Genomic DNA, 23103 nt, shown 5'->3' with positions numbered 1-23103 from the left:
TTTGACCCCTTCTGACCCACTGTTGACTTTCTGACTAATCATCAACCTGGTCACCCTCCCTGATTCTGCAGCTGGCTTCCCTTTGTCAACAGAGCCCTGAATAAAGCATGTTCGAAACTTTCATTGGAAATGACTTCATTCTCCAAGTGTGAGAGACAACATGCAATGTAAGAGAGAGACAGAAAGAATGACAGTGTGTGTGTGTGAGAGAGAGCGAGCGAGCGAGACAGAGAGCTGGTGTCCCTCACCTGCTTCCCGGGGGGGCAGGCGACACACCCTCCTGCACATGGCCGTGAAGGCCCACAGGTATTTCTGCAGGCTCTCGTCTGTCTTCTTGTGCAGCCGGGCCATGGCCCGGAACTTGGTCCAGTCGAAGCGGCCCAGGTCGGGATCGAACACCACGCCAAAGGTGGAGACCACGCGGTAGAAGTCGGCCTCCTCTCGTCTGGTCCACCTGGGCGGGGAGAGGGGGAGGAGGGAGCGGGGGGGGGGGGGGGGGGGGGGGGGAAGAATGGATGATGAGAGTCAGGGCTGAATCACGACGATGACTTGGCGTCATCCTAGTTTTAAGATCCTCTGGGGATGACGGAGGGATCTCCCTCACCTCTGCTGGCGCTCGATCTTGGCGGCCATCTTGGGGTTGAGGGTGTCGTTGAGGGTGGGGGGCATGGGGAAGAGCGTGGAGGGCATGGCGACGGACTGCTGGGCCTGGTGGATGTGGAGGATCTGTCTGCTCTTGGTGTAGCGCTGGGAGGCGGTGATCAGCCGCCTCAGCCTGGCCGTCAGCACAGACGGCGAGGGCCAGTAGGGCGCGTCGCCCTCCGTCGCTGGAGCTGCGTCTGGACACACACACGCACACACACCCCTTAGTCTGGGACACGGTGCTCAATAGATATATGTGACCGTTGTTGATTGCATGACGGTTGTTGGGGGTTCTGGAAACCCCAGAGCTGCATAGCGACTGACCTCCAGCGTTGTCAGTGACAACCAGATCTCCCGGAGAGGAGGCGTCATCCTGTACGGAGAGAGAGAGAGAGAGAGAGAGAGAGAGAGAGAGAGAGAGAGAGAGAGAGAGAGGGGTATCCATTCAGTCTCAGGAAACGTCACATTATTAATTTTTTCAAACAATAGGTCACGTTTATTTTTGAAATGGCAAAGTTCCCAGTGTCCTTATGGTTCATTTTCATGAGGGCTTTCATGACGTAGACAGCCTGGTGTAACAGGGGGGGTCTTATCAGGGCTGCCAGCCCCCTGGCCTCACCTCCATATCGTCCTTCAGCAAGGCTGGCGCGGGCTTGTATTCTGGGTCATCCACGTCCCTGTGCACACAGATAACAACGGCCAGTCAGCAGAGTCAGAGGCCCCACAGGGGGGATGGGGGGGGGGGGGGGGCAGAACAGAAACAGCTCCACCGCCCTCCACTGTGACTCGCTCCAGCTCCGCACAGACCAATTTATCTCTCTGGACAAGATGGCTTCTACAGTCATGATAATGCTCGGTGCGATGACTGGGAAATGTGAGCGATGTCTCCCTGGGTGAGTGTGAAGAGTGCAGCCGTGCTGACTGGACAGTGGAGCGACGCGTACCCGTCCATGAAGTCATTGGCTCTCTGTTCGGCAGCGATGGCCTTCTCGTCCGGCCGGCCAACCCGCTCTAGGAAGCAGAGGGCGGGGTCGGCTCGAACCGTGTTGTACTTCTCATAACCTGAGAGAGAGTGTGGGGGGGGGGGGGGCGGTGGGCAAAACAAACACTGGAGTTTAGCTGCGTGACCCTGGCGTGTACACGTGAGGCGTGCGTTGCCGGTTTCCCCCGGTCTCTCACCGTGCTTGTAGACTCCCAGCAGCAGACACTTGTCAGACGCCACGTCCCACCACAGGGCGGGCTGCTCCGAGTGGTCCGGGTCGGGCACCCAGATCTTGATGTCACTGCGGCACAGAAACGTGGATGGAGACACTGCTCATGCACACGGTTCTCACGGACGGTGACCTGCTCTCAGGCGGGGTTACATTCGCTTTGAAACTTTGACTTTTCCTTCACCCTCACCCCACAGGTGGAGGAGGAATGCGTTCGGCTTGTGCTCTAAATCAGCAGCATCTCATTTAGGATTGTGCTCCCCCCCAAAAAAAACAACCCTGTCTGGTGTTCCTCTCCTCTGCTCAGCAGCTGCTTCAGCGGCATCATTCTACAGGTGGCGAGCAGCTGCTCACCCTCCTCTGAACAGCAGGGGGCGACCTACAGTACAGGCTTGCCTATTCCTTCCCTCTTTAGATCCGCCTTCATCTGAACTTTTGAAGCTGAGTTATGCTGCAATATTCCATTCATCCTGGTTTCATCCAGATCGCCGGGCAGGGAAGACAAATAACAGCTATGGAAGTTTGAGCTTCCTGATTTGGCCACACCAACAGTACTTGTGTGGCTCTGTCATATTGACAGACAAATATTATATTACATATAAATTATACAGTATTCCAGAAGGCAGAAATAACATGTTTATATCCTGATATATAACTAGTCTAAATACAGAAATAATACAACACAGCAATCCTCCTTGGCCGGTTTAGGTCTCATGTCCACAAAGCTGTAAGAACAGCTTTGAATAGCCTACAGAACCTCTTGTGTTTTGTAAAAGAGGTGAAAGTTCAACTCACCTGCAGTCCACGCCGTCTAGTACGTTCTGGGACTCGCTTCCAATCACCTCTTGTTTCAGGTAGTAGAGCATTCTGACCCGCAGCAGCACCCTGCACACAGACAGCACGCTGGTCACAACAGAGCCTGGCACAGCGCTAACGCTGACATGGCAGAAAGGCTTTCACTCACACAAACGCTATCTGTCTCTCATTTTGACTGACGGGCGCACACGCACGCGCGCGCACGCACGCACGCATGCTTCAAAGCTCACAAAACCCTGAAGTACATGTCCGAACAATCAGACACGGAAACCTTTCTTCAGAGTGCCGGAGACATTTTGCCACGTCATATTGTTAGGGACAATTTCTTACATGAACTCATGGAACTACAAAGCACTGTTCACGCACGCACACGAGTACAAAGGCAGCCATGTCCCTCTGCTGGGATGCAGAGTCTTCGAGCCATGGAGACGAGTGCCGTGTTCTCTGGGCTAACGAGGCAGTGACTGGGTCACAGGGGGGTAGACAGTCTGGTCTGGCAGAAACAGGGTGTGGCGAGGCTGGAGAGGCCATATCTCGCACACAGTCTGGGTACAGTCGGGAAGAAGCTTCTAGTCTCCCTTCCGACGACGGGCCAGCTGGGTGTCTGCCCAGCTGCTCCCGAGTCTGGGCTGGTGTTTGTTTTTTTCGTCTGTCCTGGTGACCTAGGCAGGAAGGAGCGGGTGCTAAGCCTGCCAGCGGTGATGTACGAGTGTCACGACCAGGGCGGTGTGGTCTGGAGGCAGTGTGAGGCCTGGCGGAAAGGCAAGGCTACAGGTCGCTGTCTCTCTCTCTCTCTCTCCACCCCCCCCTCCCCTCTGTTCCTCTCTCCTCTGTGGCCTACGGCCTCCCAGGAGCAGCTGCTGTTTCCTGTGGCTGTCAGCAAAGCCCTACATCACTCTCCCTGCCCCCCCCCCCCCCCCCTCCCCATATCCCAGACAGACAGCCAGGGTGTTTACGGGAGTGTGTGCCGGTCTCAGACTCTCAGCCCCTTGTGTGTCTCACACGATGATCTCACTGCACCACACACACACACACACAGCCCTCTCTCTCTCTTGCTCTCTCTCACACACACAGAACCAGTTCGAACCACACCAGCGCTACACTTGTGTGTGCTACTGTACGTAAGCGGCACCATTAATCATTAAACTGGGCATGTACCACCGACTGGACTACACTGCCCTGTGGGCGAGTAAAAAAAAAAAGAAAGAGAAAAAAGGGGGACATGGTCGTGAGTCACATTCCTGTCCACAGGGGCCAGAAAACGCAGCGGTCAGCAAAGTGTGTGTCCCCGTTTGGCCGGCGTGTCACACATCGGACGATCCCTGGCTTCAGCACTACTGGCTGGGGAACAATGAGGAAGGTTCTGTGGGAGCCCGGGGTCTCTGTGTCCAAAGCCGGCAGACACAAGCGCCTCTTTAGAAAAGCCGGCAGCATCCATTTAAGCTCTATATCTCAACACGTTTTACGGTCTGCAATCTTGTTGCGTCTTTTTTTCTTTTTTCTTTCACCGTTTCTCTCTCCTTCTTGTATATAAAAGATCAATGATGTCCATTAGCATAGTTAAAGTCCCATTACGATTCATATCAGCTCCCAATGAGATCAGATACACCGTGTGTAATGATTCGGGGAATGGTTGAAAAAGAGATAAATAGATGTTTCAATTTCTCCATAATTACGATGCTTTTGGAGGTCAGAGACCACCTTCTGCCATGGCAAAACATGTAATTACACACATGCATTCAAAATCTTTTAGAGACAACATCAACAAGTAGGGTTAATCACTTTCACTTGCCTGTTTGAATACCTAATTTATAAACACATACGGGAGCCAACCAAACAAAGTCCATCATCTAGTCCTGCTCCAACTCAACACAAGCCTGTTCACAATCCACCCTCTCAGAGGGAAAAAAGTGGTTTCTTCGAACCAAACTTGAAATACTAGAACCATCAAACTGTCTCCAGGTTGAGCACATGGAGCGTGGCGCGGGAGAGGGGCGGAGCCTACTTGTTGCAGTGGTGTTTCAGGTGCTTCTTGTAGCCGTCATCCTGCAGCATGTGCTCGGGGTTGTGCTTCCGGATCCACTCGGCCTTCTGGATGTCGAAGGTGCTGGACTGGGTCTTCATCTTCTTGCCCTTCCTGCCGCGAGGCACCGGGGTGGACAGACCTGGGGGGGGAACAGGGCACATGGGGAGGGGGGGTTAGACCCAGTCCAGGCCTGGTTCGCTTGTGGCAGTTTGTGCTGACATCTGTGGTCAGGCATCATTTCAAGTGCGTTCAGAAGGGAGGTCTCTCTCTCTCTCTCTCTCTCTGGGTCTTCTCACCCAGGTGGTTCTGCAGCTCCTTGGTGCGCCCGTCCTCGGTGGGGGCGATCAAGTCCCACATGAAGCTCTTGATCTTGTCGTCTCCTCGGTAGTGCACCAGGCAGTAGGCCAGCAGCGCCCGGCAGATGGACTCCACGTCGCGTTCGCTCAACTGCTTCTTAAAACGCCCGTGGAGAAGGATGTCCTTCCACCGGCCCCACCTGGACGACACACACACACACACACACACACACACAGTTTAATCCAGAACGTTTGTCGTCACTGTGTACCGTGCCCACAGGACAACATGATCACCCTGGTCTTTTAGCCAGGTTGAGAAACCACGCACTTGGCTGGAGGAGGAAGTGGGGCTAGCTTGGGTCTCTTACCCATATACGAGCAGGTTCTTTTCCACTCTGAAGCACTCTGTGCGTCCATAGCTGTTGAGGCGGTCGTACGGCCGGCGGAGTTTGGGCTTGCCGGCGCCGCCGTCGTCGCTGTCGCTGTCCCCCTCCGACAGCTCGGCCAGCTCGTCCTTGGTGGCGCTGAAGGGACGCGTCTGCTTCCTGACGCGGGGGGTGTCGATCACCAGGCTGTTCTGTAGCGCCACGGCGACGAGGAGGCAAAACAAACCAATCAACAGGTCGTTAGCGTCAGTTAGCGTTTTTTTCCCCGCTTATCGCCGAACAGCCGGTCCATTAGCGGAACGGTAAACAAGACGAAAGCCCGTTATGGTGACGTGACCACGTGACGGAACCGAGGAGAACTCACTCTGCCGTTGACCGTGTCCAGGTCGATCTCGGCCTTCTTCGCCCACTTATCCCAGAAATTGGGGTCGTCCAGAGAGATGTCTGTGCGGTTTCCGGACGCCACGAAACTGGCCTGGAACAGACATCAAATCACATCAGGCTGCCGTAATCAGATTTGTCGGCTCCTTGCGCCTCGTATCCACAGACAGCCTCCTGCAGCATTAGTGTGCATACAGACAGCTTCTGACCGATGGAGATGGAGGGGTAGCAGAATCAGACAGAAGGGAAGAGGAGGGGGGGGGTGTGTGTACCTTGGCAAAGGTGGACCCTCGTCCCTCTGACTCGATGGTGATGGTCTTGGTTCTTCTCTGGAGGATCTGGTCGATGTCCTCCTCACAGAACTTGGCCCCCTCGTCCTCTTCGTCCATGATGGCTCCGTAGGCCCCCTTGCGCAGCAGGTCCTCGATCTCCTTCTTAGACAGTTGCTGCTGCACGGGCTGGAGCAGGGGGGGAAAAGGCATATTGCAACCATTTTTCAGACAGAGGCAGGGACATGAAGACGCACGCATACACAGAAACACACCACCATAGTGAGCCGAGGCAGACAGGCTGGGGTGGGATGAACTGCAGCTGAACTTGATCACGTTCTGGATCTTTGAAATATTGAAGGCGAGGCGCCACCTCGACTGACTCCCAGTGTTAGTATGCAGATCCTGACAGTGTTTGTGGCCCCTCTCCTCAGATGAAAGCAGCTCAGTGAAGCCTTGCTCCTCTCCTTAACTCCCTCTCAGAGCCCAGTCAGACTCCGCCTCCACGCCTTGCACTTGGGGTGATTGGAGGGTTATTTTAGCTTTCTCTGTGATGGTGACCCTGTCTGGCCCCTCTTCAATCTGGGCCGCAGATGAAGGTAGAAGAGCCCTGGTCATTCTTCAGAGTGTGTGTGTGTGTGTGTGTGTGTGGGGGGGCTTAACTAGGCTCACCCCTCCTCCTCCTCCCCCTCCTGCCGCAGCCGCTCCCAGGCTGTTTTCTCGGCCGCTCATGCTCTGCAGCACAGCCTTGTCCAGGCCCAGCTTGAGGCTGGCACGGTCAAACATCTCCCTCTCGTACGAGTTGCGCGTGATCAGCCGGTAGACCTTCACGGCCTTGTTCTGACCAATCCTGTGGCAGCGAGCCTGGGCCTGAGAAGGACGCCAACCATACAAGGCTTACCCACCACATTCTTCTCCATTTCCAAACAATTGTATACGTGTGTGTGCGCGTGTCCTGTGTGTGTGTGTGTGTGTGCGGGCTCACCTGCAGGTCGTTCTGAGGGTTCCAGTCTGAGTCGAAGATGATGCAGGTGTCGGCAGCCGTCAGGTTGATGCCCAGGCCGCCGGCACGCGTGCACAGCAGGAAGACGAAGCGGTCCGAGTCTGGCTTGCTGAAGCGGTCGATGGCTGCCTGGCGCATGTTGCCTCGCACCCGGCCATCGATGCGCTCATACAGGTACCTGGAACAAAACAAAGGACCCCCAGGAGGCTAGTACGCACACACAATCTGAGGGAATACCCTGAAGTGTAATAATACTTTTGCTACTACTGTTTTTTTCTCTCTCCCCCCCCCCCCCCCCCCAACACCTTTCTGTTCTTATTAACTTTGTACGCTTCCTGTGCCTTTCTTTACCGTAACTCGATCTCTGAGTGAGAGCAGAAGGGTCTGAGCTCTGATCACTTTCCCAGGAACAGCTGCCTCACCGCTCCTTCCACCCAGCTCCCCCCTCACCCTCCCACAGCTCGTTCTGCCTCCGCTCTCCTGGAAGGTGACCCACTTCCATCCTCCCGCAGACCCCTCTGTCTGATGTGGGAGCGTCCCAACGGGGGCCCCCGTGACCCGCCGCTGAACCCTGGCTAAGCCCTGCTCTGGGGCGCTCTGTGCTTCATGTTTACACTGGTGCTCTGGGTCTGTTCTAAGTGCCAAAAGAAAAAGAAAAAAAGGCAGGGAGAGGCTGGAGCTGAGAGTAGGGACTGGAGAGAGTCTGTGTGTGTGTGTGTGTGTAAGTATGTGAGAGAGGGAAAGAGAGAGCGATAGCGGGAGAGAGATATACAGGCCAGGCATCCCACGGCAGTAGCAGCAGCTCGGGGTGGATAATATGCTTTTGATTTAGCCAGCAAACAGGAAGCTCATTCAGCCAGGAGGATTAAGGCCTTGAATGAGAGAAGGGGATCTTGGTAGAGTCTTCCGGCACCCTGGCTTGCTCGCCTGCCTTGATGATCTCACTGCTCTAGCCGGCGCTGCACAGCTAAACGCTTCTCTTTTTCACTGGGTAGGACTCATGCTAAGAGATTCAGCGCTTCCCTTCCTTTCAACCCCACCAAATGTCATAAAGCTACAGGAAGGAGAATGATTCAGCATTTGCTGAGCTGCGGTCAGCCAGCAGCAGATAAAAAACATGAAACACGGCAACTGGAGAACATCTGAGAAATAGGGAAATTATGCAACACAGTCCGTTTGTTACGCCTGACTTTTTTTTTTTTTTTTTTTTTTTGGAGGGGCTGTGAAAAACACAACAACTGAAGCTGGAGGGTGTCTGTGATTCACCGGAGAGGGTGGGGGTGGTGGAGGGGGGACCCAGACCCTGGTAAACCAACCCGATCCTGGCAATCATCCGTTACCTTCTCTGGATGAGGTAGTCCTCCAGGATGTCCAGGCAGCGGACCATCTGGGAGAAGATGAGCACCTTGTGCCCCCCGGCCTTCATCTTGGGCAGGAGCTTGTCTATGAGGACCAGCTTGCCGGCCGACTGGACCATGGCCTGCAGGGGGAAGTCCATGGCTGCGGGGCTGTAGACCTCGCGGAAGTCCTCCAGGATCTTCTCCTCGGCCCCTGAGACAACACGGTTGCAGATCAGTGGATGGTGTCTATGCTTGATGTGGGCCTTTTCCCTTTTTTGGATCGCATTAAAACCAAATTAACTCAACATCACAGGGTACACCACCCACTGTGTTCCTTAAGATGTTACAGAACTGCACTAAATCAGTCGGAGCAGAGCTTGGACTGGAGTTATGGAGGGAGAGGGAGAGAGAGAGAGGAGTGAGATACGACTGACTCAGCTCTGCTAATTCTCCCCCCTAGGGCTGTTCAACAAACACGTCCTCCTTACCATGTGTGAGAAGGAGCTTAGTCACATGCTGGCTCCCTGTTTCCTACACATACATATATGGGAGGTATTGTCAAACCCAGACTTCAGCGGGGAAATAACCTTGCCTTTGACACGAGGCTGCCAAAGACGTGGCAATAGCTGTAGCCGTGCACGTCACGTCTTGTCGCCTTCGACAAAGGCCTCGTCACATTAGCGTCGCTCGCACGCCCGCCCGTTGCCCCCCCCTGACTAGGCGGCGTTCAACTAGCCCCTCAGCCTTCGTCATCACTACTAGCTACCTTTGATGAGGTAGGGATGGTTGCAGCACTTCCTCAGCTCCATCATGGTGTTGACCAGGTTGGGCACGTTGGCCTGGCCCGCTCCTTTAGCCAGGAAGGAGAAGTTCTTCTCCAGGATGGCGCGGTAGTACTTCTTCTGGATGTTGGTGAGCTCCACCTCGATGATGGTCTCCTCCTTGGGGGCCAGCTTCTTCTCCACGTCCTCCTTCAGGCGGCGCAGCATCATGGGCTTCAGGATGGCCTGCAGCTTCTGGACCTGAAACACACACACAGACAGTTGTTCAAATTGTGTTTTACATGTTTGGCAAATGGAAAGAGGGTAGTCATTGATGATCAATAAAAAAAAGGGGGGGTTTGATTATCAGCCGTGTTTCTGTGTCTGTGTCTGCCTAACTAAGCAAAATGTCAGGATGACCTAGTTGAAAAAGCATGATTGTACTGTCCGCTTTCATTTGTATCAAGTCTATTTCGATCCCCTCGTTGTGCTAACACCAGGTGTGGTGATGGGGGGGGGGGGGGGGGGGGAGGGAAATGAGTCCCTTGATAGCATGCAACAACTCATTTGTCTCTCCTGATGTAGAAAAAGTACAGTACAAAGTATTTCCAGCTGGGTGCCAAGGCCTCATACCTGCTCCTCAGTCTTGAGGTCTCCAAACTCCTGCATGAAGGTGTTCTCGGAGGGGAAGCGTAACGGCTCCAGGAAGTGCAGCAGGCTGAAGAGCTCCTCCACAGTGTTCTGGAGGGGAGTTCCCGTCAGCAGGACCTTATGTTCCTGCACCACAACCACAAGGAGAGGCCCCAACAAAAACGTCAACTCTGCTAGAAACGTTGTTCGTGTGTTTCGAATCACGACGCCCCCCTGCGTTTGTTCCCCCAGGGCATTCCGTACCAGGTTCATGAGCTTGAAGCCCTCTAACAGCTTGCAGTTCTTGTTCTTGAGGCGGTGGGCCTCGTCGATGATGACGCACCGCCACTCGATGGCGTTGAGCTCGGGGCAACCGCCCAGGATCATCTCGAAGGTGGTGATGACCGCCTGGAACCTGTAGGCCCCGCGCAGCGCTCGGCCCTGGGAAGGAGGAAGAGCAGGGATACGCCGCAGAGATCAATACGGCCCCTTGTAGCACTGTGGGGCTGCTGGAGGCCCTCAGGAAGTACTAAGATATTATATCACGACAGGAACTAAATAAAATAGATATTCGATAAAACGGTAGACTGTGTAAACTTATCAAAGGGTGTGTGTGTGATTTCCCAAGAGCAGTGCGGTAGTTTGAAGCAGGTCTGATCTGCGCTGTCAGGATGAGGCCCAGGGGGCGGTGGTGACATCACAGCTCGTCTTGTCAGACAGCCTTGGTGGTGCTTCATCAGCCCTCCCACAGTACATCTGCATGCTAACCGCTCACAACCGCCACTGTCACGCTGCATCCCACGCCTTCCCGGCGAGGGCCCGCCACGCACAAACGCTTATGCCCCGGGGCTGCTGACATGTGCCACCCTTCAAACCTCCCTCCTCCAATGTGTCTGTCTGGCGGAGTAGTAGTGCATGCTGGGATTTAAGGCGGCGAGAGCACTGCCATCTTCTCCATGTTAGCCTGGCCGTGTGCAGTCTTCTCCCACTGAGGGTGTTCATTGTCTAGACTTGTAATACACTGATCACACCCCCAGCTCTCTGATTCATCCGTAGGAGTCACGTTTTTTCACGTGTTGAGGATGTAGCATTGGGGGGCACACGGGTGTCTGTGCAATAACGTGTGTGTGTGTATGTGTGAGAGAGAGAAAGAGAGAGCATGCGTGTGTGTGTGAGAGAGAGAAAGAGCATGTGTGTGAGTGAGAGAGAAAGAGCATGTGTGTGAGTGAGAGAGAAAGAGCATGTGTGTGAGTGAGAGAAAGAGCATGTGTGTGTGTGTGTGTGTGTGAGTGAGAGAGAAGACAGTGAGAAACAAACAGTGTGTGTGTGTGTGTTTTTCCCGGTGGTGTCGCACCTGCGCGTCCCTGAAGTACATCTCGTACTGCTGCAGCATCTGCCGGCTGACCCCGCTGCCGTGGTAGACGATGATGTTGAGGAACGTCCAGGTGCGGAACTCGCGCTCCCAGTTGGCGATGGTGGACAGCGGGGCGATGATGAGGAAGGGGCCCCGGATGCCCACGCGATAGATCTCCTCCAGGAAGGTGATGGACTGGATGGTCTTCCCCAAGCCCATCTCGTCTGCCAGGATACAGTTCCGTCTGGCAGGGACAGAGGGGGGGAGAGATGGGAAGGGAAATAAAGAGTGTTAAGGAAGGTGGGATGGGAGGGGGGGTAGAGGAAGGTGAAGAGCAGAGAGCGATAGAAAGATTCCTCAGCTATTAAAAGCTTTGCAGTCATGAGAGTGACTCCCAAGTTGCAGATCTGCTGTAGACAGAATTAGTACTGCTGTACACGGTTGAGACCATTTATCTGCTTGTCCAGTGGGTGGGGGTGTTCTGACTTGACGTTAATTGCAATGTGCAGATACTCCCACTGGCCTCATAAGCTATTTTTCCAGCTCTGATAAATGTCTTTGTACATACAGTGTGAAGCTTAATTCCCGAGCATCTCGCACACACACACACACACACACGAATGAGGCTGAGGATGTTGTGAACATCTCTGTGGACTATTCCACCAGCCCTAGAGGGGCCCGGCTACTAATGTTAACTCAGGCAAATCACAACATGCTCCAAACAGACAACAGGAAAGCCCATCCATTATTCAGTGTCTACATCTCCCACTGCGCCAACATAATCTCTGCCCAACCAGAAGAGATGTGCTATGCCACCGAACCAGACCAGACTGTTCCCTCTGCAAAAATTCAGACAGTTCTCAAACACGAAATAGAAATCTCTGTACGTCATCCATAATAATCCTCGTCAAGCCATGGGATTCCTGTGTGTGTGTGTGTGTGTGTGTGTGTGTGTGGTTGGAGCTCCAACGAGCTCCAACCTCGGCCTGGCCTGCCTGGGATAACACTGCTCTTTACCAGAGGACCGGCCTGCTCTGGGTCTGCCTGGCCGCCTAGTCTCTCTGTGTGTGTGTGTGTGTGTGTGTGTGTGTGTGTGTGTGTGAGTGTGTGTCTGGCCCCGGGTGCTGCTGACCTGTTGTACCAGTTGAAGAGGAGCCAGTTGACTCCTTCCAGCTGGTAGTCCCTGAGGCCGTTGCCGTTCCTGTACTCCCTCGACTGCTCCCTCTTCTTCCACAGGCTGGCTGGGGGCCGCTCCTGATGGGGGGGGGGGGGGGGGGAAGAGAGAGAGAGAGAACATGTGAAAAGTGAAAGAGGGATGTGAAAGGAGGATGGAAAAGAGGAAGAACACCAGGGAGAGAGATGAGAGGGAAGAGAGATGGCGAGGAGAGAAAAAAAGATCAACAGACAGAGAGAGCAGGAGAGAGAGAGAGTCACTGCGCGAGAGAGAATAACAGAGAGCGAAACCGAAAGATTGAGCAGGGGGTGTGTGTCAGAGGTGTGGGAGGCGGGGTCTCTCTGTCCTACCATCCTGCGGGAGTCTGGCTTGGCTGCCTGCAGCAGCTCAAACTCCTCTATCTTGCTCTGCTCCACATCCCCCTTCAGCTCCCACGTACTGTCCTCGTAGGCCAAGGAGCACCACTTCACCAGGTAGTACACCACCTCCTACAGCAACGGCAGGGACTTGGTATCAGCCCACACAAAGAGCCCATCTCCGCCCTTTCATTTTCTTACACCGACAGACAATCTCTCGATAGGGGCTAGGGAGCGATTTGTGTGTGTGTGTGTGTGTGTGTGTGTGTGTGTAAGTGGGGAGGGTAAGATGAACCACCCACACAGACACTCACAAGGACGACTGCACACAACAGCGGCTACGCGAGCTCACATGCACATCCATAGCCATAGGCGCACACACACACACACAGCTTCACACACACACACAGCTTCACACAAAGACAGCCCCATGGCCTCTCCGTTTCAAGGCATTCCTCTGAAGAGGAAGCAGCGGTACCTCTCCTGTGTCCTTGTCTTCACAATAGGACACCTCCAGTACTCGGTCTACCTCCACATAATCCGGGTTAAAGGGGTCCTCCTCCATCTGAAAAGCACAAGAACAGAGATAATCAATCTGGCCACCCTCGCACCATCTGGAACAGGAGCCCAACAGCCGTGGGCTCCTGTTCAAGCATATCCCCCCCCCCCCCCCCCCCCCCACACACACACACACACACACGCACACAAAGACAAGAGAACACACAAACACAGACGAGCACACGTGCGCCCACAGACACACACACACACACTTACATCTGCAAAGAAGTGTGCCCTCTGAGCCTGTTTTATCTTGAAGCGTTTGATCTTCTGCTGGATCCTCTTGTCCTTCTCCAGCTGCTGCTCTGTGGCCCACTCACAGTGGAGGTAGGAGCTGTGGGGGGGGGGGACACACAGTCAACCAGGGGATACACACCAGCAGCACCACTAACGAGGAATCAGCCCCAATTGTCTCTGTGTCCGGGCGTACGCAGTGCACAATGAGCTAACGGCCGTATGAGCCGTGCAGGGGAGGAGAGGGGAGGAGTCTTACTAGTTTTTGTATTTGACAAAGAACTCCTCCGATTCCACGTAAACCCCCGGAGAGACCTGAAAGGGAATAGAGGGACGTCGCATATTTTCATGAAGAAGGACATGGAGAGGTTGCGAGGGCTGATGGAACACGTACAGATACTCAAAGCCCTCAGTGTTATTGCGTGGAAGGAAACGGGCGACTGTACCTCGTTCTTCACGGTGCGGGAGGACATGATTTTGTCAACAACAGCAGCGTCTTCCTCACTGGGGTTTTCCTGAGGCAAGGAGAAAACACAATATATCAATAATGAAACATTTCTAGCATTGGGTCCTTTGTATTCCACATTCAAGTCTCATATGGTCTCCGGCATTTATATGAGATGCATACGATAAAAGAAAACAATTTTAGTTTTATTCAATGCTCTTAGCTAGTCTGTACGTGTGTGGGAGAAGGAGGAGAAAGAGAGAGACCGAGAGAGACAGAGACAGAGATGGAGGGAAGGGCAAGGAAGAACTCACTACAAACAGCTGCATGCCGGGGTCTTTCCGTGCTGCAGTGCTGGTCTTCTTGGCTTTCACGATGACCTTGACCTCCTCGTCCGACACCCTGGCCTCCAGCTCCTCCGAATACTTCTTCCTCTTGACCTGGCGGTTGGAGCGCCGCTTCTACGCGGAGCAGAACCACAGAGAGGACAGACCCAACATCACCACTGATCCTAGACTAGGATGCTGTCACACTCACTCCTGGGTCCATAGTAGCTGGTCCTCATTCATTTCTTATTGCTTTTTTCTTTCAAAATAAAAAGAATAAAAGTATATGAATAAAATACATAATATCAATGTTCAACCTTGTAATTCTACTTCCCTGTCTGGTTGACAGGGAAACGTGTTGCCTTAGCTTCATATGTTTGACACATCTGTGAGGCCCTGTTAGAAGCCATGGTTGACAGTACAATTAGCCCTGGAAGTCACTAGGATGGCCTGCATGTATTAGGATGCATGTGGATGAGGGCTGACCGTGCAGACACTGTGTGTGTCACAGCTAAACAGACCCCCCCCCACCCACACACACACACACACACCCAGAGACAGTACATTCCTCCCAGCTGCCTGACACGCCACTTGTAGTTCCACAAGATCATCCTAAATGAGTCATCATCCAACAGCCTTAATTAAGTCCAGGGCGCCGTTTAATGAGCGTAATTATAAGCTTCTAGGCAGGAAGGCAGGGAGAGGGAGGTGGGGGGGATAGAGAAGCTGGTCGTCCCCAGAAATCCCTCATCACCCGTCAAACAGAACGGTGATCGCTCCACCGTGCGACTCCACCTCAGAAACGCATCACTTCCTCCCTGCTTCCATCTGGTTGGTCCCTGTATGGCTCCCGTAGATATTTCAAGTAGCAGAACGACTGAATATGAATAGGCATGAGTCCACAGCACCAATCAATGCAAGGCAGAAAAGGCCAAGGCCATGTTTTCTGTGGCTAAATGAAGCATCGCTGATCCCTGTGCTGCGTGTCCTCCCAGTCAAGCGTCTGACCCAGTAATCCCCCCCTCAGGTCCTGTCTGTCAGCCTCCAACACCAGTTAAGATATCACGTTGTCAAGATGGCCGACCCCTGGCCTGGCCCTGACCCGCGGGCGCCTTGGCTCTATAGAGCAGCTGTGAATCATTGTCTAGTGGCGGTGTGGCGGCGCGAACGCTACGGAGCCCTGGGGACACGGCCGCTCAGCGGGACCTTAACACCCGCAGCAACCGGGGCACACCTCCCCTCATTAGAGTCGGAGTACTACTGCCCAGGGGGTTGGAAGGGGGCGGGGCACTTACCGAGTCGTCGTCTTTAGCCGAGCGGCGCGCCGGAGGGTCGTCGTCCGACTCGTCCTCCTCAGACGAGGCGGGCTTCCGTTTCTTCTTCTTCCCGAACTTGATGACGATTTTCCTGAAGAGAGAAGAAGAGAAGACGGGATGATGCGAGTGTTAATTAGAGAGCAGGGGATCAGGGGGGACCACGACGACACACAAGGCTCTTATGCAGTTCAGAACTAATAGAAACTGTGAGGCAACCTTGAATAATTGATGAGCGATAATATAAATATTGTCCTTGTTGTGCAAAAATCAAATGACCCCCAGAGTGTTGCATGCTGCGCTGTACACTCCCTGCTCGTGAGGGGAAGAGCAGCAGAGAGCTCTTCTGCCTCACTTAAGCCAGACAGCTGTTATTACTGTCATTACTTCCACCAGAAAGTGATTAGGCTTCATTATATGTGATGTGTGTATGTATACACACACACACACACCCACACGCAAACACCCACACCCCCGCACACACACACACACCCACATTGTCTACCCAACAGAGACTGATTCAATAACTAGAGATATGATCATTAAAGTCGACATCAAATTTACTTCCAAAGTGATTAGGCCTTAAACAACGCAGGCAGATTCTGAAACCCTGGGCTCTGTGTGTGTTAGGTGACAAGGCCAAAAACACACTGCCACGTTTGGACTGGGGAGCTTGAGCGAGGCTGCTGAACGCCATTTGAGTCATCTGCAGGCTGTGTGAGAGGAGTCCTCCAACTCAAGGCTCTTTCCTCTTTCAACATATTTTCGTGCAAATTAGAAGGATGCGCACTTGGGAGGTGATACAATAGGCCTCTGATCTGAGCACTCAATGCGTGCGTGTGTGTGTGTGTGTGCGTGTCTGCCATGCTCACATCAACATGACGCACTGCCCCATTTGTCATCCATTTTACAGGATCAAGGGGAGAGAGATAGCGACTGAACCTCCTCCCTCCCTCCCTCCCCCCCCCCTCTCGACAGCCCAGTGAACTCATAAACATGGAAATGTCTGAACAGCAGCGAGCCAGAGACTCTCGATCCCCTGTGCAGCCGCGGCCCTTGTCAAACGCATGAGAAACCAACGCAAATCCACATTGGGGCGGGGGGGTCTCTTCATCAGCGGAGGCAGAAAAACCCAACACACGGATCAACAATCGTCATGTGGTGACAAAAACTCCCAATTCCACTTCAGCGAGCTGTGGAATCCTCAGCCTGGACATGTGTGACGTCAGTGACTGTGTGTGTGTGTGTGTGTGTGTGTGTGTGTGTGTGTGTGTGTGTGTGTGCGTGTGTGTGCGTGTGTGTGCGTGTGTGTGTGTGTGTGTAGGGGAGGAGGAACTGACAAGGCTGGGACCAGGGCCGCCCGCTCCGGTCTCCTCTACGTGGGAGACACTGAATCATTCTTGCCTTATTCCTTATCGTCATCCCCATGGTCTATCACGTTCTGGAACTCTCCACCCCCACCCCTCCCTCCCTCCCAGCTGAAGCCAGAGGGACAGAATGTCTAACTCGCTCGATTGTGTTTCAAACACACTCGCTGCTACGCTTGCACGCAAGCAGACAGTCGGTATCTTCTTTCTCCCCCTCTCCTTCTCTTCCCATTACACACACACACACACACTCGGCTGTGACACTGCCATCTCTTTGGTGAAGCTGAGTTTCCCTGTGGGCATTTTGCTTCAGTGAAGTGAAGGTGCGAGTCTCTCACTGATACAGAAACACAGAGGGGGTTGAACAGAGGGGCCAGGACAGCAAGCCAGCCAGGCAGGCAGGCAGCCAGGTCAACCAGCATGCCCAGCAATGCTGACACACCAGCCATTCTGGCAACTCTGCCTAGCCAGCCAGCACAGACACCGTCAGTCCTGTCCAACCAACCAGCTCTCCCAGGGATAGCCTGCCAACATTCATTTACCACAGCCCCAGTTAGAAGCCAAAGCCTGGGTCTGCTCCATCATGATAGGCCACCCTATCACATCAGTTCCCTCCCCATGCTCAATGGGGGCATCTCTTCTTACAAAAACAACCAGAGGGCTGCATGTTTTGGTGCTGGCTCTGTTAGACGAGCGAACACCTGGCTGGGGCACCGGAGCCTTCCAGCGGGTGTGCACGCCCGTTCCACTTGGCCGTCTCAATCATGTCTCCGCCTCCAAAACGATCCGGATGATATTACACTTCACCAATCCTCTCGACAATGACACTTTGGGGTTGCCAGGCAACGCGGCCCCCGGGAGCGAAGTCGGCAGCGTGGGCGGCGGCTGTGTGACATCACGTCCTGCGAATGCTTTTGCCGAGCGCGACTGTCGCCGTGGCGGGAACAGCTGAGCAAGGATGCCAAGAGTGATGATCCATTGCAGACCGGCTGAAACTCTCACAGGTTCAGAAGGGGAACGCTAAATGGTGGAGCAGTTTGCTGTGTTGGGAGTAGTGACCTGGCAGGCTGTGAGGCCAATGTCGTCAGACCGCCACTGATAACAAGGCCCCGGAGCATTCTGCTGCTAAAAAGGCGAAAGCCACAAATACTAACATTTCACTTCCTGTCATGGTGTCACATTAAACGGTGAGATGAGAAACTACTAGTGCAGTGTTGAGCAATCCTTGATTTGAGAGGAAAATGGAGTGACGTGGATAAAAAGATGATTAGATAGATCGAAAGATGACACGTGGACAGACAGATGGAGGATGGATAGATGGAGAACATTTGGATGGATAGACACACGGAGGATTGAGTGATGGATATAGATTAAGAGATCCATAGAGATATAGAGTGAGTCCGACAGGCAGAGACGGGACCGCATGGATAGATAGCCGTGCATCAGTGATGCTGTGAGGGAGCAGAGCACATGATGGGAGGAGACGGGGGGGGGTGACGCACACGTGAAGCTCATCCCCCCCTCCACCCCTCCCCCCATCCCCCTGAGGTTTACACCCCCCCCCCCCCGTCATACCACAGATCCGCTCTCAACAGGCCCACCCAGGGTTTAATGCCACTACTACGAACACACGGACACATTATTTAATAATACCTCTCTCTCTCTCTCTCTTTGACTCCAACCACACATTGCAGCAACCCCCCCTCCTCACCCGCGACACACAGACCACCCCCGCACACGTCACACGCAGCAACCAGCCCAGGCGCACACCAGCCCACACAAACAAAGCCTTGACCTTTAACTTAAAAGCTTTTGGGGAAGGGAGAACATGGACACTTCATTCACAGTCCTGGTGGCTGTGCATTCTCTTCTTCTCCTGCGTGCTGGCGAGTCCAACACCCTGGTGGGGGCGGAGCCTGACAGGAAGGAGGCTAGCTCGAGGGGTGAGCTACAGTGATTCATCTCCTCAAGGCTCTGGCTCCATCTTTGGGACTACTTGGCTACCAGACTCAGATCCAGCCTAATAACCCGGCTTCCATCCCCCAGCCCCCCAGTGCTGCCCTGTCCTAGTTGGCCAGAGGCCCACTGATGTGTGTGTGCCTGTGTGTGTGTGTGTGTACACCAAAGGGGATAAGAGAGTCATAGTGTGTCGGCATTTTGTGCGCCGTGGCACAGTTAAAATAGAGCATTGAGGTTCAAACTTCCCTGTGAGGGTTGGCTAGCAACCTGAAATATCACGCTCCACAAGGTGTGTGTGGTTGTGTACACACATCACTGTCATTACCCCCAAATCAATGTGTGATTAAGTAGAGCTGCGTGCCTGAATGAAGAGAGAGAGAGAGACCGAGAGAGAGAGACAGAGAGAGACAGAGAGCAAGGGAGAAAGAGAGAGCGTGTTGCTAAATGAGTGGAGCACCTCCTGGGGTGGGGGCTTAGTGAGACAGCGGCGTGCTAGCCCAGTAGCCCCCCCCACCACCACCACCCCCCCACCTCCTCCTCCTCATGAATGGGGCTGTAATCTCTCCTGCACAAGCAGCAGCAGCAACACCGCCAGGATCCCTGCTAAAGTAGACATTATACACTGCACTGATCTACATTTCTGCTAGGCTTTGCATGCACGGGACAAAAACACACACACACACACACACGCAAAGAAACACATTGCATATGCACGCATAAGCAAAGCCTACGCACATACACAAACACATGCATGCTCAAACACACACATACACACACGGGAGAAAAATACAACAAAAAAGACCATTCTGATTCTGATTCTGATGAAGGAAAAGACTGGATTGTTTTTCTAATTAGAGAGAGAGTGAAAAGGATTAGACAGGAGCCATGTGTAGCAGCTTGGAATGGAGATACGAGCTATAGGTTGCAGCATATAGGCTCGACCCAAAGCCCCATTTTCTATCGTGTAATTGATCTCCCTGGCACCATTTTGTTTGATCTTATTTCACTGTACACAGCATTGTGGTGTGTTGGCCCAGTATTCAGATCATGTCCGCAAGTAAACAATATTTAAAAAAATGCCCTTTTCTCTCAGCTCTAAGCATGTTGGGAAGAACGCAAATCACCGTAGAAATATGTGGAGAATGCTGAGAGAGGGGGATGGGGGAGAATAAAAAAGAGAGCAAGAGGAATATTTGTATCTGCTTTTGTCTGATCAGGATGGTGTTTTTAATCTTTGGTTGTTTTATCTGCAGGTAGCTAGAAAAAACACATAGCGATTCTCAGAGAGCGCGGTGATAAGACAGCCCTTGGCAATGCCCTCGGCCTCACCCCTCAGAGGGCACACTTAACTCAACCTGATGAAGACAGACTGTCTGGGCGGGTGTCCCTAAAGAGCCTGTCCCCTTGTCTTAGCTCTCCCTCAAAGGGGTGGTCTCTCTCTCTATCTCTCTCTCTCTCACACACACACACACACACACACACACACACACACACACACACACACACACACACACACACACACACACACACACACACACACACACACACACACACACACACACACACACACACACACACACACACACACACACACACACACACACACACACACACACACACACACACACACACACACACACACACACACACACACACACACACACACCTGCAGGCTGTGGCTGCCTCATAACACTATTAGACGCTTGGTCCCTGGACACACATGCGCATTCGCAAAAACCCACTGCTCTTTGACAGACTGGCACACCAGCACAGACAACAATACACCTTCAAACACGCACATGCACCCGGTATGCCATCATGGAGGGAGAGTAATGGAGGGAGGAAGGTTAGCGCCTCTGCAGCGGAGCTGAGCATACATATTTCATGAGGAGAACCTGGGCGATGGCACACACACACACAGAAACCTCCCCAGAGTATTTTCATCATATACTCATCTCATGCTGTCTTCACCACACCACACCTTTCACCACCAGCGTGATTCCACACACACACACTCTCTCTCACGCTTCAACACACGCGCACACACACTCTCCCCCACATTCACTGCACAAAGTAGTGTAACGCCTACACTAACACGCCAACGTAGTAACCATCCACAAATACAGCACCTCGGTCCTCCCAGACCCAAAGAACAGCCATGACGCACTCCCAACATCTTCTTGTAAACACAGGCCCTCTCTAACAGTCTAAGGTCAGGTGTGAAGAGGAGCAAGCCAAAGCAAAGCACCATGTATTTCTCAACCCCTTCTATATGCCTTCATGTATAGTGTGGCCTGAACCCTCGCCCTGCCCCGGGTGTGTCATTAACTGCCACAGAGGGCATACCAAATTCACCACCGGCTTTAAAGAAACCGCCCACTCAAACACACACGACGTGAGGCTGTCTGGCTTGGAGGCTTATCTCTCAATATGAGGGAGAAAGCTGGCTTACAGTACCAGACCACCGTGCCTCCCCGGAAGACAGACCTTAAGTGCTACTGTATCCTGTTAATACTATAAAAGGTAACTCTAAATCTGACTACATACAAAACACATTGAACATAACACTAAAAGCTCTACCACTGGTCTATAGTGAAATTGTAACTGGGAGGAAGGGAGTGTATGGATGTTAAAAGTAAGATTCAAAAAATAATTTTTGCTAGTCAGATTCCACCGTACACAGCTAGCCTAAAAGTTCATTACACTGAATGACTTGGAAAATGTTTGGAATGTGTGGCGTGCCGATCTTCATGAAAAGGCCATTGAAACACCAGTGGACAACCTTCCCTGTACATAGCCTAGTTTCTTTGTTGGGCATTGTTTAAAAATAGGTTATGTACTCAATTAAATGTGTGATCTGTCCATTGAAATCGCGAATTATCACTATAATGTACAGCTAGCCTCTATGCTAATCAAATGTTTAGTTAGCCTCTTTTGCTAATCTATACTACAATGTACATGTATATTTAGCCTCTATTCTAAATGATGCCACTATGAAAAATACAGTCATGTAATAATGCTGTATTCATTTAGCAAATTCTTTCAACAGCATAGTTGATCTGCAGTAAGGCGCTTTAACCTCTGACCTACTAGCCAAGCAAACTCTATGCTAAAAGATGATAATGTCTAGCTAGGCTCTTTGCCATACCATGCTATTATGTATAGCTAGTTTCTATTCTAAACTGGCAGAACCTACTTGGTACTCTAATGATGGTGAGATGTCCAGTACCCTGGGCTTTGGCAAACAATAAATGTAACCTGATGCTAGTTCCTGTTGTTGTGTAAGCTAGCTGTGGTGTAGTCTGGGTAATTTCTCATCTCTTCTGGGTGTAGGACTGAGCCTGTATAAACCATGTAGACTGACGCAGACCAGCACTAACCCCCAGATAGAAGCTCTAGCATGACAAATGCCTGATCTCCTCCACCTCTCCTTACACATTCTCTCTATCTCACACACACACACATACCACTGCAACATTAACACCCTCACACCACACACACACACACACACACAGCTAGCTGAATCCATTATCGGCAACAGCCATTTTCCAGCAGCCAAGCTCATAAAATCATTAATCATGAAGCGGGCAGACAATATTGTGTGCCATTGTGTAAATTCTCGGTCTTCTCTTCTTCAGCTCATCTTCCCAACCAACAAACACCAATGACCTGGCATTCCTGCCTGGCCGAGTACATGCCGTGATACACCCTCGGGTTTGGAACGGCAGATTTTTCATTAGCCCACACTGGGTGTGGCTTACCACCGACTACATGGCCTCATAGGAAGAGAAGTAGGGGGGGGGATGGGAGCAGGATTATCTTTACATAGACGCTACATGCCTCAACCCACTAACAGTCCTTCAGAAGCAAATCCATATCGGCGGAGAAGTCGATGCGAAACGCAGCCACTGTTGCTGCTCCCTGTCTGTGTGCGCACGGCTGTAGCTGGTTTATTGTTGAGTACAACTTGCCGTAAATTAAGCTGAACTTTGAGCTGCCATCTCGTTTACAGGCAGGGACGTTGGGAGCTGGGAGTAGCTAGCCAACAGAGCTGTTGGAACGCTGGAAATAGGTTTCTTAACACGAAGATGGGGCTTTGAAAAGCGTGGCAGCAATGTAGACAAACAATGATCCATCTGGCCTGGCAGCTCTTAGTTTAAGATGAAGACTTTGAAGTACATGCAACAAAACAAATCACTCTTCCTTCACATGCCAAACGATCCATTCGCCAATTGTGGGATAGTCAGGTTGCTACT

The 23103-nt window shown here is 52.5% G+C and overlaps 1 protein-coding gene across 6 annotated transcripts in view; it reads right to left on the bottom strand.

Annotated features, from left to right (window-relative positions):
• chd9 (chromodomain helicase DNA binding protein 9) overlaps positions 1-23103 on the bottom strand; it is a 50990-nt gene that overhangs the window by 8353 nt on the left and 19534 nt on the right. For all 6 annotated transcript variants that reach the window (XM_062470947.1, XM_062470950.1, XM_062470949.1 and 3 more), the window contains 27 exons: positions 15504-15615; positions 14197-14343; positions 13884-13952; positions 13697-13752; positions 13420-13537; positions 13124-13210; positions 12640-12777; positions 12248-12369; positions 11116-11359; positions 10026-10202; positions 9765-9908; positions 9137-9392; positions 8371-8581; positions 7013-7208; positions 6700-6897; positions 6031-6216; positions 5742-5852; positions 5360-5568; positions 4992-5191; positions 4675-4834; positions 2649-2738; positions 1822-1925; positions 1587-1704; positions 1262-1319; positions 967-1015; positions 605-839; positions 249-454 (listed from right to left, as the gene is read on the bottom strand). In XM_062470947.1, the coding sequence (XP_062326931.1) occupies positions 249-454; positions 605-839; positions 967-1015; positions 1262-1319; positions 1587-1704; positions 1822-1925; positions 2649-2738; positions 4675-4834; positions 4992-5191; positions 5360-5568; positions 5742-5852; positions 6031-6216; positions 6700-6897; positions 7013-7208; positions 8371-8581; positions 9137-9392; positions 9765-9908; positions 10026-10202; positions 11116-11359; positions 12248-12369; positions 12640-12777; positions 13124-13210; positions 13420-13537; positions 13697-13752; positions 13884-13952; positions 14197-14343; positions 15504-15615 (4001 nt within the window). The remainder of the gene's footprint in view (positions 1-248; positions 455-604; positions 840-966; positions 1016-1261; positions 1320-1586; positions 1705-1821; positions 1926-2648; positions 2739-4674; positions 4835-4991; positions 5192-5359; positions 5569-5741; positions 5853-6030; positions 6217-6699; positions 6898-7012; positions 7209-8370; positions 8582-9136; positions 9393-9764; positions 9909-10025; positions 10203-11115; positions 11360-12247; positions 12370-12639; positions 12778-13123; positions 13211-13419; positions 13538-13696; positions 13753-13883; positions 13953-14196; positions 14344-15503; positions 15616-23103) is intronic.

The sequence above is a fragment of the Osmerus eperlanus genome, chromosome 10 (genome assembly GCF_963692335.1).
Source record: "Osmerus eperlanus chromosome 10, fOsmEpe2.1, whole genome shotgun sequence".
NCBI classification, from domain to species: domain Eukaryota; kingdom Metazoa; phylum Chordata; class Actinopteri; order Osmeriformes; family Osmeridae; genus Osmerus; species Osmerus eperlanus.
This window is presented reverse-complemented; position numbering and strand designations above follow the sequence as displayed.